Genomic DNA, 15,463 nt, shown 5'->3' on the forward strand with positions numbered 1-15,463 from the left:
CGGATGAACACATATTCCGTAGGACGACTTATTTTCAGCCAGAAAATTAAGCGATGGCAGAATCCTGTATTGTAGGGATGACTGTTGGTGCTTTCACAAAATATTTTTTATAGATTTTTGATAAATAATCATCAGTAATGTGGATATAATGACTCAGTGGGTAAAGACAGATAACAGAACAGCTAGAACAGTCTGGTAAGTTCAGGAAATGACATGCCAATGATATGCCATATCACCATATTACCATATCCAACATCTAAGATGATATCTAGTCTCACGATATCACGAATTTTCTGGAACTAAGCAACCAACCGCAGAGTAGACAACCTGCTTCCTGTTTACACCGGCACGCACATGCTCAGTGTGCCTGAATGGTCATGTGATATGAGTTTTCAGGCGTGTTAGTATTTTTTCTGAAACGCTCGTGTGGATGGAGATGTTTCAGTGTGGACCTGGCCTGAGTGAAGCTGGACCGGTCACTGAGTCACTTCACTGTCCGACTCGACACACTGAACCTCCTCTCCACTCCTCTCCTCTCCTCTTTCCTCTCCTCTCCTCCTCTCTCCTCTCCTCTCCTCTCCTCTCCTCTCTCCTCTTTCCTCTCCAGGACACTGACTCGCCCTGAACGAACACACCGACCTCAGCACTCGTCAGGATACAAATCTCTTTATTCTGTTAATAAATTCTTTATTTCACTTTTTGTTCCACATGCATGTACCTTAGCGTGGTTTCTCAAAGTGTGGTCTGCGGACCCTTAGAAACTTAAGGAAGCTTTAAATAATTCTCTAATATTTCAGTAAATGAGGATGGATGAGGTGAGCAGAGGCTTCAGTCAGTTTCTACCTGCTTTCATCTAAAAACTAAACTCTCTACATACAGACATTACATCCTGTTTCAGGACTGACTGTGTAGTCCTACGTATAGACAGTACCACATACAGTACTACATACAGTACTACATACAGTACTACATAAATACAGTACTACATAGAGACAGTACTATTACCATCCTGCTACCACCATGCCTCTGTATTCTAGTGAACCATCTGTGATTTAAGGAAATTAATATATAATATTAATAATGATGTGTGATACAGTGGCATTTCAAGAGAAGAATGCAGTGAATCATTTTTATAAATGTATAAAATTTGACACTAAATGAAAGTCATTTGTCTTTCTTCACCGTCACTTCCTCCATCCAGTAGATTGACAGCCCGTCTCCATGGAGACGGCTGACTGGTCTAGAGGATGAGCCTTTATATTTCCAGCATGTCCAGGAAGTGTGTGTGTGGTCCAGGTGACATCATGGAGGTCCTCAGAAGGCCCTCAGAAGTGGGCGTGTCCAGGGTGTGGATTGGGCGGCTGTCCTCCTGGGGGCGTGTCTTGGTGTGGGTTCCTGGCTATCTGTCTGCTGATTGGGTAGTTCTGGGTCAGAGGCCCGTCAGTCCACGCTGCCCTGGACAGCAGCCCGTCCATGTGAGGCCCCGGGGCCCGATGTGGGGCCGGATATGGACCGATAGGGTCTCTGGCCCGATGTTGCCCCTCAGCTACGTAAGATGAAGCCGGAGGTATGGGAGCGTCTCGGTCCAGGCCTGTCCCAGTCTGGAGACCCTGGTCCTGGTGGTCCATCTGAGGGTGGTACAGCTGTTTCTTCTGACTTTGGAGCTGGTCCTGGTGGTCCATCTGGGCCAGGTACTGCTGTTTCTTCTGGCTCTGGATCTGGTTGTGGTCCTGTAGGTCCATCTGGGCATGGAACTGCTGTTTCTTCTGGCTCTGGATATGGATCTGGTCCTGGTGGTCCATCTGGGCATGGAACTGCTGTTTTGTCTGGTTCTGGTTCTGAATCTGGTCCTGGTGATCCATCTGGGCGTGGAACTGCTGTTTCTTCTGGTTCTGGATCTGGCCATGGTCCTGGTGGTCCATCTGAGTATGGTACTGCTCCTTCTTCTGGCCCTGGATCCGGTCCTGGTGGTCCTGGTTGTCCTGGTGATCCATCTGGGCATGGAACTGCTGTTTCTTCTGGCTCTGGATCTGGTTGTGGACGTGGTTCTTAACATCCTTCCAGTGGCGTCCTCTGAGGACCGGCTCCAGGTCCAGACAGCGCAGACAGACCTCCTTCCCCGGTACAGACTGGACGAGGACGTGGACCCCCAGCTGTCTCCAGACCGCCTCCTTCTCCGCCGACGACCACGGGCGGCGACGGACCTTCCTGGACGCCACAGGAACTGGAGGACAGAGAAGAAGTCCACAGGGAGACATGAGCAGCAGACATTTCAGAACCACACCAAACACAGGAGACCTTCTACGAATCACACATACCTAATGTTCATCACATAGACCTCCTGAACACCAGACAGACCTCTTCAACATCAGATAGACCTCTTCAACATCAGGTAGACCTCTTCAACATCAGATAGACCTCTTCAACATCAGATAGACCTCTTCAACATCAGATAGACCTCTTCAACATCAGGTAGATCTCCTAAACATCAAGCTAAACCTCAAGTAGACCTCCTAAACATCAGGTAGATCTCTTCAACATCAGGTAGATCTCCTAAACATCAGGTAGACCTCCTAAACATCTGATAGACCTCCTAAACATCAGGAAGATCTCCTAAACATCAGGTAAACCTCCTAAACATCTGATAGACCTCCTAAACATCTGATAGACTTCCTAAACATCTGATAGACCTCCTAAACATCAGGTAGACCTCTTCAACATCAGGTAGAGCTCTTCAACATCAGGTAGACCTCCTAAACATCGGATAGACCTCCTAAACATCTGACAGACCTCCTAAACATCAGGTAGACCTCCTAAACATCTGACAGACCTCCTAAACATCAGGTAGACCTCTTCAACATCAGGTAGAGCTCTTCAACATCAGGTAGACCTCCTTAACATCAGGTAGATCTCCTAAACATCAGGTAGACCACCTAAACATCTGATAGACCTCCTAAACATCTGACAGACCTCCTAAACATCTGACAGACCTCCTAAACATCAGGTAGACCTAAACATCTGACACACCTCCTAAACATCTGATAGACCTCCTAAACATCTGATAGACCTCCTAAACATCTGACAGACCTCCTAAACATCTGACAGACCTACCGTTGATGTGAGTCTGCAGTCTGAAGTCTGGTGGAGTTTTGCCGGTTGTCTGTCTGTCGCTGCTCTCTGATGGAACTACTGTAGAGACAGACAGAGAGAGACAAGTTAGAGAGAGACAGACAGACAGAGAGAGACAGACATAGAGAGACAAGTTAGAGAGAGACAGACAGACAGAGAGAGACAGACAGACAGAGAGAGACAGACAGGCAGAGAGAGACAGACAGAGAGAGACAGACAGAGAGATAAGTTAGAGAGAGACAGACAGAGAGAGAGACAGTTAGAGAGAGACAGACAGAGAGAGAGAGACAGACAGACAGACAGAGAGAGATAGACAGACAGACAGAGACAGACCGTTAGAGAGAGACAGACAGACAGAGAGACAGACAATTAGAGAGAGACAGACAGTTAGAGAGAGACAGACAGAGAGACACAGGCAGAGAGAGACAGTTAGAGAGAGACAGACAGAGAGAGACAAGTTAGAGAGAGAGACAGACAGTTAGAGAGAGACAAGTTAGAGAGAGACAAATTAGAGAGAGAGACAGTTAGAGAGAGACAAGTTAGAGAGAGACAAGTTAGAGAGAGAGACAGTTAGAGAGAGACAAATTAGAGAGAGAGACAGTTAGAGAGAGACAAGTTAGAGAGAGACAAGTTAGAGAGAGACAAGTTAGAGGGAGACAAGTTAGAGAGAGAGACAAGTTAGAGAGAGACAAATTAGAGAGAGAGACAGTTAGAGAGAGACAAGTTAGAGAGAGACAAGTTAGAGAGAGACAAGTTAGAGGGAGACAAGTTTGAGAGAGATAGACAGTTCGAGAGAGACAAGTTAGAGAGAGAGACAGACAGTTAGAGAGAGACAATTTAGAGAGAGACAGACAGGCAGACAGGAAGGTAAAGAGACACATGCCACATTTGCTGTTTGTTTTTTTTTCAATCTTACATTGAGCAAATAAAGTGTCACTGCATTAAAATGTGCAGAAATGTGTCAAGTTCCAGTTTGTTGTGTTCAATTCTTTTCACTTCAACTAAACTCAATACAATTAGTCCAAGGCAGGCCTGCCGCCATAATTAGGCGACTTTACCCACTTATCGTACGATATATGGACATGACCACGATCATTTTCTGACCTCGATAATTGCCCGGTGTGTTTACATGTGTGTTTGTTTACATGAGAATGTCACCAACATTTTAGCCAACATGAAGCAGAAGAAGCAGCAGCAAGAAGAAAACGTAAACTCACAAACTGCCACTCCAGCCTTGTACAACAAAGTGAAAGACGACATTCTGGAGGAAGTATTTTATTTATTGTTTTGGTTGTGTGGTTTTATTTTATTTATGTTTTATTTATTTAGGATATTTTAATATTTGTTTCACATTACAATGTCTGAATAGTCTTAAGAATTAAAAGTTCATTGCTATTTGAAAGGGTGAACTTTGGGTTGCATTATTATGCTTTTATATTATCACTATATCAGTGGCAAAAAATTGTATTAAAATGTCAATAATATCGTTTATCACAATTATTTCTGTGACAACGTCCAACAAAAGTAGTTATCGTGACAGGCCTAGTCCAGAGAACTCCCTACCAAAAATGTATCACTTAATTAAATCAGGATATTGGCTTTTTCTTTGTTTTGTCCAGTTTTCTCAGGAGGATCATCAAAGTTTTGTCTTATCTATCCTGTTGTTCCTAGTCCTCCAACATGGCGGCTCGTCCCTCCTAACCAGCAGACTGTGACAGGCCTCTGTACTGTCTGTACTGTCTGTACTGCTGGGTCAGGGGTCAGGGGTCAGTGTTAGGACTCACCCTCTCTCGGGTCAGACGGCTCCTCGCCTCTGTCTTTACATTCCTTCTCACTTCCTTGTTGGCCTGTTCGCTTCTTCAGCTTAGCCCCGCCCACCACAGCAACTAGGAAGAACAAAGATAACCATCACTTCTCTATCACAGGAATATTCACTCTAGTGTCAGGGTGCTGAGACCTGGTCAGGGTGTCACCTGTCTCGGGGTCAGGTTGGGTCAGGGTGTCACCTGTGTTGGGTCGGGTTGGGTTAGGGTGTCACCAGTGTTGGGTCGGGTTAGGGTGTCACCTGTGTCGGGGTCAGGTCAGGGTGTCACCTGTGCAGGGTTGGGTTAGGGTGTCACCTGTGTCGGGGTCAGGTCAGGGTGTCACCTGTGTCGGGTTGGGTCAGGGTGTCACCTGTGCAGGGTTGGGTCAGGGTGTCACCTGTGTCGGGGTCGGGCGTCAGGCACCCCAGGGTGTCCCAGTCCCGTCCCAGCAGGTGGTAGAAGTCGGTGGTTTTGGCTGCAGCCTCCCAGTCCCCGTCCTGCAGACTTTCCCCGATGGCGATTTCACAAACTGTCTTCAGGGCCGTCTTCACCGCCAACGGGGGTCGGCTCCACCGATACCCAGAAGCCTTCCGGGCGGCGGCCAGTGCCAGGCGGAGTCTGGGCGGAGCCAGAACGTCCTGGAGGCTCCGCACGCCTGAGTCCAGGGATTTGGCGGCGAGAAGAAACCTCCCCAGCTCCCGCAGCTTCTGGCTGACGTAGTCGTACCTCGTCTGGGCGCCATCTTGGTTTCCCATCAGCCTGTTGCCGTATTTACAGATTAACCAATCAGATTTGACCTGGGAAGAGTAAAAGAGAGAAAGAGATGAAATGACAGACGGACAGACAGACAGACAGGTGGAGAGACAGACAGACAGGCAGGCAGACAGACAAATAGACAGACAGACAGATAGACAGACAGACAGGTGGACAACATATAGAGGGTATCTGCAGGTTTCACAAAGCCAAGACCTTCCTGACGCTGCCTGGAAACGAATTCAAAACCAAAACAGGGAAACACTTCTGTTTCACCAGGACTGTCTGACTGAATGCAGCTGGTGGAAGAAGACCACAATATGAAGCTGTCCGATGTGTTTATTAAGACGTGTGATGAAATCCAAACATGTTGTATTATCTCTGCTGTGTATTAATCTGACAGTAGACAGACATGTGGACAAACTTACTGTCACCAACTGTACTGGCCTCGCTAGAGGTCCCTGTGCCTAGCTATCCAGTCAGCTTAAACATCTACTCAAATAACTCCAGGTGAACCAGGATTTCGTTTCTGGTTGTTTACTTGAATAGTTCTTCTTTGTAAAACTGCAACAAACACCAAATGACATGTTGAAATTACAGATATGACAAGGTAAGTATTAAGTTTCACAGTAAATAAAGGTAAGTAGGCTATGCTAAGTATAAAATTAACATAGATTATTATCTTAGGTTAGGAAACTAGCTTAAGTATGTTAGCTTAGCTGCAATCATATGTCATCAACTAATACAATAAACAATTCACCATAAACTCTTGAAATATGCTGTTTTTCTACGTCAATACACTACTAATTAACAAATCCACTTACAGACAATGCATCTAACAAGTCTTGTAACGATGGATGGAACAGGATTGTGGAGACACCATCGCATGGCTGCCACATGGCAATACTGACACTAAATGAACACTACTTCCTGTCTTTATAGTAGGCTGCACTACTATTAACTGCCACCAGGTGGCTCCAACAACCAAACATTCAAGAGCCACACTGGGTCCAGAACACTCCCCGCCTGGGGTCTTCAAAAAGAGACCCCACATAACTACTACGACTAATCTCAAGAGTCCTCCGGAGACAGAAGAAGGACCACTTCCGTCACAGGTCTGGAGTAAACCCTTGGCTTGCCTTCTTTGATCACTCTCACATCCACTTTCCTCACCAATCCATCTTGGCTTAGAAAGGCCTTTGTGATGACAGCCATGGGCCAGTCGTTTCTTTTTGCTTGAGCATCTTTCATCAAGACCACATCCCCGTGCTTGAGGTTAGGCCTCTTGTCTATCCATTTGCGCCTGCTCTGCAGGGTGCTCAAATACTCTCGCCGGCACCTGCTCCAAAAGGTTTCTGCCAAGCTCTGGACTCGCTTCCATTCTTCCTTGAGAAGCTCTCCTTTCCCGAAGTCGTTAGGCGGAGGTGGGGGAGCCCCAGTTTTCTGGGTCAAGAGCATCAGGGGAGTGAGGATGACAGGTGATTCTGGGTCAGAAGATACGGGAATGAGGGGCCTTGCATTCATAATGGCACTGACCTCAGCCATGAGGGTCGTCAGGACTTCATGAGTTAGGCGTGACTTCCCTTCAAGGAGCATGCAGTCCAGGATGTGACGAGCAATGCCGATCATTCGCTCCCATACGCCGCCCATATGGGATGAATGGGGTGGGTTAAATACCCAGGTGCATTTCTGCGCTTGCAGATACTTCTCCACACTCTTCGGGTCAGAGCGAGATCCATCCATTTCCAGCTCTCGGGACGCACCCACGAAGTTTGTGCCGCAGTCTGAGCGTAGTTGTTTTGCTGGCCCTCTGACAGCGAAAAACCTTCTGAGTGCATTGATGAAGCTGCTGGCACTCAGGGTTTCAATCACTTCAATATGCACGGCTCGTGTGCACATGCATGAGAACAGTACCGCCCACCTTTTACTGTTGGCATGCCCTCCTCTGGTGCGGCGGGAGACCACCTCCCAAGGCCCGAAGACATCTACACCCACATAGGAAAAGGGTGGTGCTACCTGTAGCCGCTCAGCAGGCAGGTCTGCCATCTGTTGGTGCTCTGTTTTCCCTCGAAGCCTTCTGCAGATGACACACTTGAAGAGCAGACTACCGATGCTTCCTGTTTTAGCTCCAACCAGCCAGATTCCAGATGCTCTGATGGCACCCTCTGTAAAATGCCTCCCTTGGTGTTTCACAGCCTGGTGGTGATGGCGCACAATAAGGGTTCCCAGATGGTGATGGCCTGGAACAATGATGGGGTTGGTTTCGTCTGTGCTTACTTGCAACTGTGTGATGCAACCCCCAACTCTGAGTAGTCCGGTGCTGTCAACGAAAGGATGCAGCTTCCACAGTCTGCTATGATGAGGAAGGTTGGCTTATGTTTCAATGTTCCTGAACTCTTCCGCGTAGCACTCGCGCTGCACACTCTTGATGACCAGTAGCTTAGCTTTCTTCAACTCTTCTTCTGACAGGCTCTTGCGACAGATATGCCACCCATAGCAGTTGTCTCCTTGTCTAGCCTGAGAGAAGGAACGAGTGATGTGGACTAAGTGTGCTACTGCCTTGATGAGAGTGTTAAAGTTGGAGAAGCGCTCAAAGCGTGCGGTGCTCAGAATGTTCTTAGAGACATAAGCAATGTTAACAGCCACTTGTGGGCGTATCTCAGAATCTGAGATGGGGTCGACAAGATCATAAGTCTCCTGAGGTCCTGGTGCAAGTGAGGATGGTTTCTGGAGAAAGGCTGGTCCTGTGAGCCATGTCGTACTGCCCAGAAGGGATGCTGGTACGGACCTAGACCCATGGTCTGCTGGGTTAAGATCTGTGGAAACATACTGCCACTGTTCAGGAGCTGAGGACTGGCGAATTTGCTGAACCCTGTTGTTCACATAGACGTAGAACTTCCTGGATCGATTATGGATGTAGCCAAGTACCACCTTACTGTCTGTGTAGTACTTAATGCTGTCAAGCTTTAGATCCATTTCCTCCACTATCATATCTGTTATCTCGACTGCCAGCACTGCCGCACACAGCTCTAATCGAGGGATAGAGAGGTCTGGTTGTGGCGCCAGCTTGGCCTTCCCAAAGACAAAGCCGACCTCTACCTGACCAGCATCGTAGGTTACCTTCAAATAGGCCATTAGTGAAGGCAGTTGCAGAACTGCCTTCACTGCTGCGTCCGCGAAGACGCAGAGCTCCCTGAGCTGAGCATTAGTTGTTGAGAAGGACGTGTAGGCTCGTGGTATTTTGAGCTCTTGGAGGTCCTGGAGCGAGTCTCTCCATCTGTCCCACTCTGCTTCCATGTCTTTTGGAAGGGGCGAGTCCCAATCTTCAGCTCGCTTGGAGAGTTGTCTTAGGAGTAGCCTTCCCTGTATTGTTACTGGGGTAAGGAAGCCGAGAGGGTCGTAAATGCTATTCACCATGGACAAAACTCCTCGTCGGGTGAAGGGTTTCTGCTCAGCAGCAACTTGGAACATGAACACATCTACTGCTATGTTCCAGGACACTCCCAGACTCCGTTGCAGGGGCAGATCATCGGTGAAGAGGTTCCGATCTTGAATATCTTTGGCCCGGTCTTCAGGGCTGAAGGCATCTATGACGGCTTGTCTGTTAGAGGCCACTTTATGCAACCTAAGGTTGGAGACAGCAAGCATTTCTTGAGCTCGCTGGAGGACACTGATGGCCTCTTCTTCGTTGGGGAAAGACTTCAACGCGTCATCGACATAGAACTCTCGCTCGATGAACCTTCTCACATCGCTGCCGAAGTCATTGTCTTCTTCCCTCGCTGCTCTCCTTAGACCGTAGATGGCGACAGCTGGGGAAGGGCTATTCCCAAAGACGTGGACACGCATTCTGTAGTCCACAATGTCACTTTCGGGGTTGTTGTTGCGATACCACAGGAACCGCAGAAAGTCTCTGTGGTCTTCTTTCACCACAAAACAGTGAAACGTGCTGGATATCAGCAGTGATGGCCACAGGTTCCTTTCTGAACCTTATGAGCACCCCTACGAGGGTGTTGTTCATGTCAGGGCCTCTGAGAAGCACATCATTGAGTGAGACCCCCTGATATGCCGCACTGGAGTCGAAGACGATGCAGATCTGCTCCGGCTTCCTCGGATGGTAGACTCCAAAAGAGGGGAGATACCAGGATTCTTGGCCTTCCTGTAACGGAGGAGCTATCTCTATGTGCTCGTTGTTGAACATCTTCTCCATGAATTCCAGGAAGTGTGCCTTCATCTGGGGATGCTTCTCTAGGGTCCGACGGAGTGAGATGAGACGCTTGTAAGCACAGTCTCTGTTGTTTGGTAGCCTTTGCCTGGGTGTCTTAAAGGGCAAAGGTGCAACCCAGCTGTTGGAGTTGTCTTGATGGACCTTGCTGTCCATGATGTGGAGAAACCTCATGTCATCCAAGGAGGGGGCAAGTTTGTGATCGCTGGAAGTGTGACAGAAGATGGACTGACCCAGGTTCTCCTCATCTGGCGTTGACAGTGAACTGTCTGAGGAAATCGCTGGAGAAGCTCGGTACATAGAGATGTGACCAAATCTTTCCTTGACCTGCACTTGACTGCTGCAGGGATGAAGGTAGCTTGGACGACCATTGTCTAAGATGGTAGTCTTGAGAGTGCTCACCTCAGATGGCTTGTGAGCCCCCAGTAGACAGACTTCTCCGACAACGACCCATCCAAGGTCCAACTTCTGGGCGAATGGGGCATTGTGAGGCCCATTGATTTGTGTCCTGACTTTATGTACTCTCAGGATGTCTCTGCCGAGCAACAGGAGTATGTCTGCTTGAGGATCCAGAGGTGGTATCTCATCCGCGATCTTCCTTAGGTGACTGTGATAACGAGCTGCATCAGGAGTCGGTATCTCTGAGCGGTTGTTGGGGATCTGGTTACACTCAAGGAGTGTAGGTAGGGGAAGGCTGATCTTCTGGTCGACTGACTCTATGACATAACCACAGGCCCTTCGTCCGGCTGTCTCTTTGAGTCCCACACATGTCTTCAGCATGTATGGAAATTCACCACCTTGAATGCTGAAGACATTAAAGAACTCTGATCTTGCCAGAGATCTGTTGCTCTGCTCGTCGAGTATAGCATAGATTCTCTTAGATTTATCACGGTGCCCCTCTGGGTAAACACTGACGAGACATATCTTCGAGCATGCTCTTGCGCTGACTCCTTCTCCACATACCTCGGTACACCTAGAGGTAACATCCTGAGTGGTTGCCTTGTCTTCCTCCCTGCCATGCTCTGAAGAGGGAGGGGAAGACTTGAACTTCCATGGTGCAGGACCTGGATGGAGGGCTGATAGGTGACGGTCACTCTGGCATTCTCTGCATTGTATGCAAAATGGTCAGTGGATGAGCAGCATCTGAAGCATATGGAGTGATCCTTGAGGAATTGCTTGCGTTCTTCAAGGGTCTTCTCCCTGAAGCCTCTGCACTTCTTCAGCGGATGGGGCTTCTCGTGGATAATACAGAGCTTGCTGTGATCCACTGATTTCTTCTCACCTCCAGATTTCCTAGGTGGGGACACAGTTGTCTTATGGACAGATACAGATGTTCTGTTATACCTGTCTGACCTCTCTCTTCTGTCTGATGGTGCTTGAGAAGCGAGGAAGTTGAAGCTGGGATCTGTACGTGCCTTGGCTTCTGCGCGCACAAATTCAACAAACACGGAGAAAGGAGGAAAGCTGACATTGTGGTCACGCTTGTATTTTGACCCGAATGACGTCCACTTTTCCTGGAGATTATATGGCAACTTCTCTGCAATGGGATGAACCCCCCTGGAGGTGTCTAAGTATGATAGTCCAGGTAGGTAGTCGTCCAGCTTTGCTGCCTCAAGCTCCAGCAACAGGTCTCCAAGTTCGCGGAGCATTTGTGGATCTTTGTTTGTCACCTTTGGGAAATTCTCTAGTTTAGTGAAGAGAGCTCGCTCAATGGCTTCAGGTGAGCCATATGTCTCTTCCAGCCTCTCCCAAGCCATCTTGAGTCCAGCTGGTGGGTATCTGATGTTGGCTGCCTTTATCCTGCGAACCTGCTCTGAAGACTCTCTGCCAAGTCATTTACTGAGAAGGTCAAGCTGATCTCCTGCAGTCAGGTCTAATCCAGCGATGGCGTTCTGGAAGGATGATTTCCAGGCCCAATAGTTCTCTGGCTTATCATCGAAGGTGGTTAGGCCTGTCGTCACGAGCTGGTTGCGAGCTAGACACTTGGCGAGGTCATGAGTGGTAGGGGTTCTGTCATACTCCAACTGATATGGGTTTCTGCTGAAGGTCCCATGCAGATGAGTGGGAGATTGATGTTGAGTGTAAGGCCTTTTTCCTGCGTGGTCCATCACATGCTCTTCGCGTTTGATGGGAAGGGCTCCATAACCATCACTAGGATGTCCAGCTTCCCGTTGGACTGTAATATTGGTTGTGTTAAGTGATGGATTTGCTCCTTCCATATCTTCCACAATAGGCTGGGGTGTTGAATTAACACGGGCTTGATCCCTTACATAATCCTCTGTGTGCTGTAGGCATTTTTGAGGTGAAAGAGGAATAGGATTTTTGACTGCAGACCCTAGATCACATTCCGTCAAACCGGCTTCCAACATTTCTGCTTCAGCTTGAGCAGCATCACTTTCTTTTTCTACCTGAAGGGCTTCGAGGGTAGCTTGAAGGCGGGCTTGTTCAACCTTTAACTCTATCTCCCGTTGAGCATATGCTGCTCTGGCTTGGGCCGCTTCGGCTTTTGCTCGTGCTCTGGCGATAGCCAGACTGACCCTTGAACTGGTAGATGACTTACTCGCACGAGTATGTAGAGACTGATTATCCTCGTTTTCTTCTTTGTTCTTGATTTCTCTTTGCTCTCTGACAATGTTGGAACTGCTGTGGCTCCCTGCCATGATGAGATGAAATGTGGCTTGATGGCTGTTTGACGTTGGGATGGATGATGCTCCACGTGGATGCTCTCCGATGTGTACAACTTGTTGTGTTGTTGTCTTTTTACTGTACTGGCCTCGCTAGAGGTCCCTGTGCCTAGCTATCCAGTCAGCTTAAACAGCTACTCAAATAACTCCAGGTGAACCAGGATTTCGTTTCTGGATGTTTACTTGAATAGTTATTTTTTGTAAAACTGCAACAAACACCAAATGACATGTTGAAATTACAGATATGACAAGGTAAGTATTAAGTTTCACAGTAAATAAAGGTAAGTAGGCAATGCTAACCGGTAAGTATAAAATTAACATAGATTATTATCTTAGGTTAGGAAACTAGCTCAAGTATGTTAGCTTAGCTGCAATCATATGTCATCAACTAATACAATAAACAATTCACCATAAACTCTTGAAATATGCTGTTTTTCTACGTCAATACACTACTAATTAACAAATCCACTTACAGACAATGCATCTAACAAGTCTTGTAACGATGGATGGAACAGGACTGTGGAGACACCATCGCATGGCTGCCACATGGCAATACTGACACTAAATGAACACTACTTCCTGTCTTTATAGTAGGCTGCACTACTATTAACTGCCACCAGGTGGCTCCAACATCCAAACATGCAAGACCCACACTGGGTCCAGAACACCAACTGGAAGTAGAAACAATACAATCCAGAATAAGAAAATTAAACTGTAAAACAGACACTGCTGTTGGTTCCACTCACATCTTCACTGAATCTTCAGTTTGTGAGTTTGCTGAAAAGCTAAAATGAGCTGAAGATCCTTGAGAAAGCCGCCAAAACCTGGAGTTTGGCCAAGATGGAGGACATGGAGGCGGAGCATCCAACGTTTGGCAGCTTCTTATTCTTCTTCCTTCTTCTGGTAGAAGGAGAACATTTCTGTGACTCTTATGGTAAATATGGAAGGTGCACACCACAGGCAATCCTCAAAGTGCCTGGAAAGATCCAGATCCTCATCAAATCAACTGTAGAAAATAAAGATTCACGCACACAAACTTCACCTCTGCTGGGTCTTTTATTCTTCTTCTTCTATCTGCGAAGTTGTCTCTTCATGCTGTGTGGAACAAGAAGTTCCTGGTCTGAAGGTCTGGAGGCTAGAGATGTTCCGATACCATTTTTTCCATCCTGATACCCCGATTCCTTCCCGATACCTCGATCCTCGATCGACGGATCGAGGGTCGAGGATCGAGGAGCGACAGTGAGAGGCCGTGTTGGGACGGTAGATCCAGCAGTGATTGCTTCAAGATATTTTAATAGTTTTTACAGCTTTCAACTGAAGATAATTCAAGACATTTTCAGACTTTGCAACCTGCAGATACCCTGATATCAAAAGACAGACAGACAGACAGACAGGCAGGCAGGCAAACAGGCAGACAGACAGACAGATAGACAGACAGACAGGCAGACAGACAGACAGGCAGACAGACAGACAGGCAGACAGGCAGACAGACAGACGGACAGACGGACAGGCAGACAGGCAGACAGGCAGACGGACAGACGGACAGACGGACAGACGGACAGACGGACAGACAGGCAGACAGGCAGACAGGCAGACAGGCACACAGGCAGACAGGCAGACAGGCAGACAGACAGACAGGCAGACAGACAGACCTGGTGAGACACGTGGTCTTGGTTCATGCGGTGCAGGACTTCACTGCAGCTTTCTGACGCTCCGCTGGAAACCGGCAGCAGGCGCGACGCCGCAGCCTGGACCCTGCAGCGCTTCCTGGGCCGCTCCGCCCCGGGGTCAGAGGTCACCGCCCGCTCCGCCCCGGGGTCAGAGGTCACCGCCCGCTCCGCCCCGGGGTCAGAGGTCACCGCCCGCTCCGCCCCGGGGTCAGAGGTCACGGTCTGGTCGGTTGTTGCCGTTTCTCCCGCGGGGTCAGAGGTCGTGTCCCCCCCCGCGGGGTCAGAGGTCGCGTCCCCCCCCGCGGGGTCAGAGGTCGCGTCCCCCCCCGCGGGGTCAGAGGTCATCTTCTTGCGGCACGATGCCTGGTGTTTCCAGAGGTCGGCGCGCAGGAAGAAGCCGAGGCAGAGCGGACAGGGAAGATAATTCCGGGCGTCGACTTCCTCTGAGGGCTGACGCCACGGAACGATCTCCCCACTGCCCTGCCTGATCACCTGGGGATCAATCAATATGATCAGTCACCACTCACTGTGGATTGATCCGACAGACAGACAGACAGACAGGTAGTCAGACAGACAGACAGACCTCTATGTTGTGCAGGTAGTTCCCTCTGCAGCGGAGGCTCTCCAGCAGCAGGTGTCTCTGCCTGCAGCCGGTCAGTCAGTCAGACAGTCAGACAGACAGGTAGTCAGACAGTCAGACAGACAGGTAGTCAGACAGACAGGTAGTCAGACAGACAGTCAGACAGACAGGTAGTCAGACAGACAGGTAGTCAGACAGACCTCTATGTTGTGCAGGTAGTTCCCTCTGCAGCGGAGGCTCTCCAGCAGCAGGTGTCTCTGCCTGCAGCCGGTGGGCAGGCTGCTGGCCTGGGCGACCTCCTGCTGGTCCCGGTGCTTCCTCAGCAGGTGCCTCGCCATCTTCACCTGCGGCTTCCTGCAGAACACGCAGTAATGTCTCTTATCCCAGCGCCGCCTGGCCCCGCCCCCGCACCGCTTCACCGTCACGCCCTCCTTCCTCTCCTCCTCCTCCTCCTCCTCCTCTTCCTCCTCCTCCTCCGGCCTCCTCTCCTTCTGGCCCCGCCTCTTCTCCGCTTGGCCCCGCCTCTTCTCCGCTTGGCCCCGCCTCTTCTCCGCTTGGCCCCGCCTCTTCTCCGCCGGACCCCTCCTCTTCTTCTCCCTCAGGCTCCGCCTCCCTCTCCC

At 49.1% G+C, this 15,463-nt stretch overlaps 1 protein-coding gene across 2 annotated transcripts; it reads right to left on the reverse strand.

Annotated features, from left to right (window-relative positions):
- Positions 1–660: 660 nt before the first annotated feature.
- Positions 661–15,241, reverse strand: LOC139666372 (uncharacterized). Of its 2 annotated transcripts, none has more exons than XM_071545563.1 (6): positions 15,044–15,241; positions 14,246–14,755; positions 5,332–5,731; positions 4,914–5,015; positions 3,112–3,186; positions 661–2,224 (listed from the first exon to the last, which is right to left on the reverse strand). In XM_071545563.1, the coding sequence occupies exons 1-6, from the start codon at positions 15,179–15,181 to the stop codon at positions 1,326–1,328; spliced, it is 2,124 nt and encodes a 707-aa protein (XP_071401664.1). In that variant the 5' UTR covers positions 15,182–15,241; the 3' UTR covers positions 661–1,325. The 2 variants fall into 2 exon arrangements, with proteins under 2 accessions (XP_071401664.1, XP_071401663.1); XM_071545562.1 differs by having other exon boundaries at positions 3,112–3,189.
- Positions 15,242–15,463: the final 222 nt, after the last annotated feature.

Source organism: Centroberyx affinis, unplaced genomic scaffold (genome assembly GCF_046629955.1).
Source record: "Centroberyx affinis isolate AG114_WGS23_722 - 3 ecotype Tasmania unplaced genomic scaffold, CSIRO-AGI_Caff_v1 ptg004963l_1, whole genome shotgun sequence".
NCBI classification, from domain to species: domain Eukaryota; kingdom Metazoa; phylum Chordata; class Actinopteri; order Beryciformes; family Berycidae; genus Centroberyx; species Centroberyx affinis.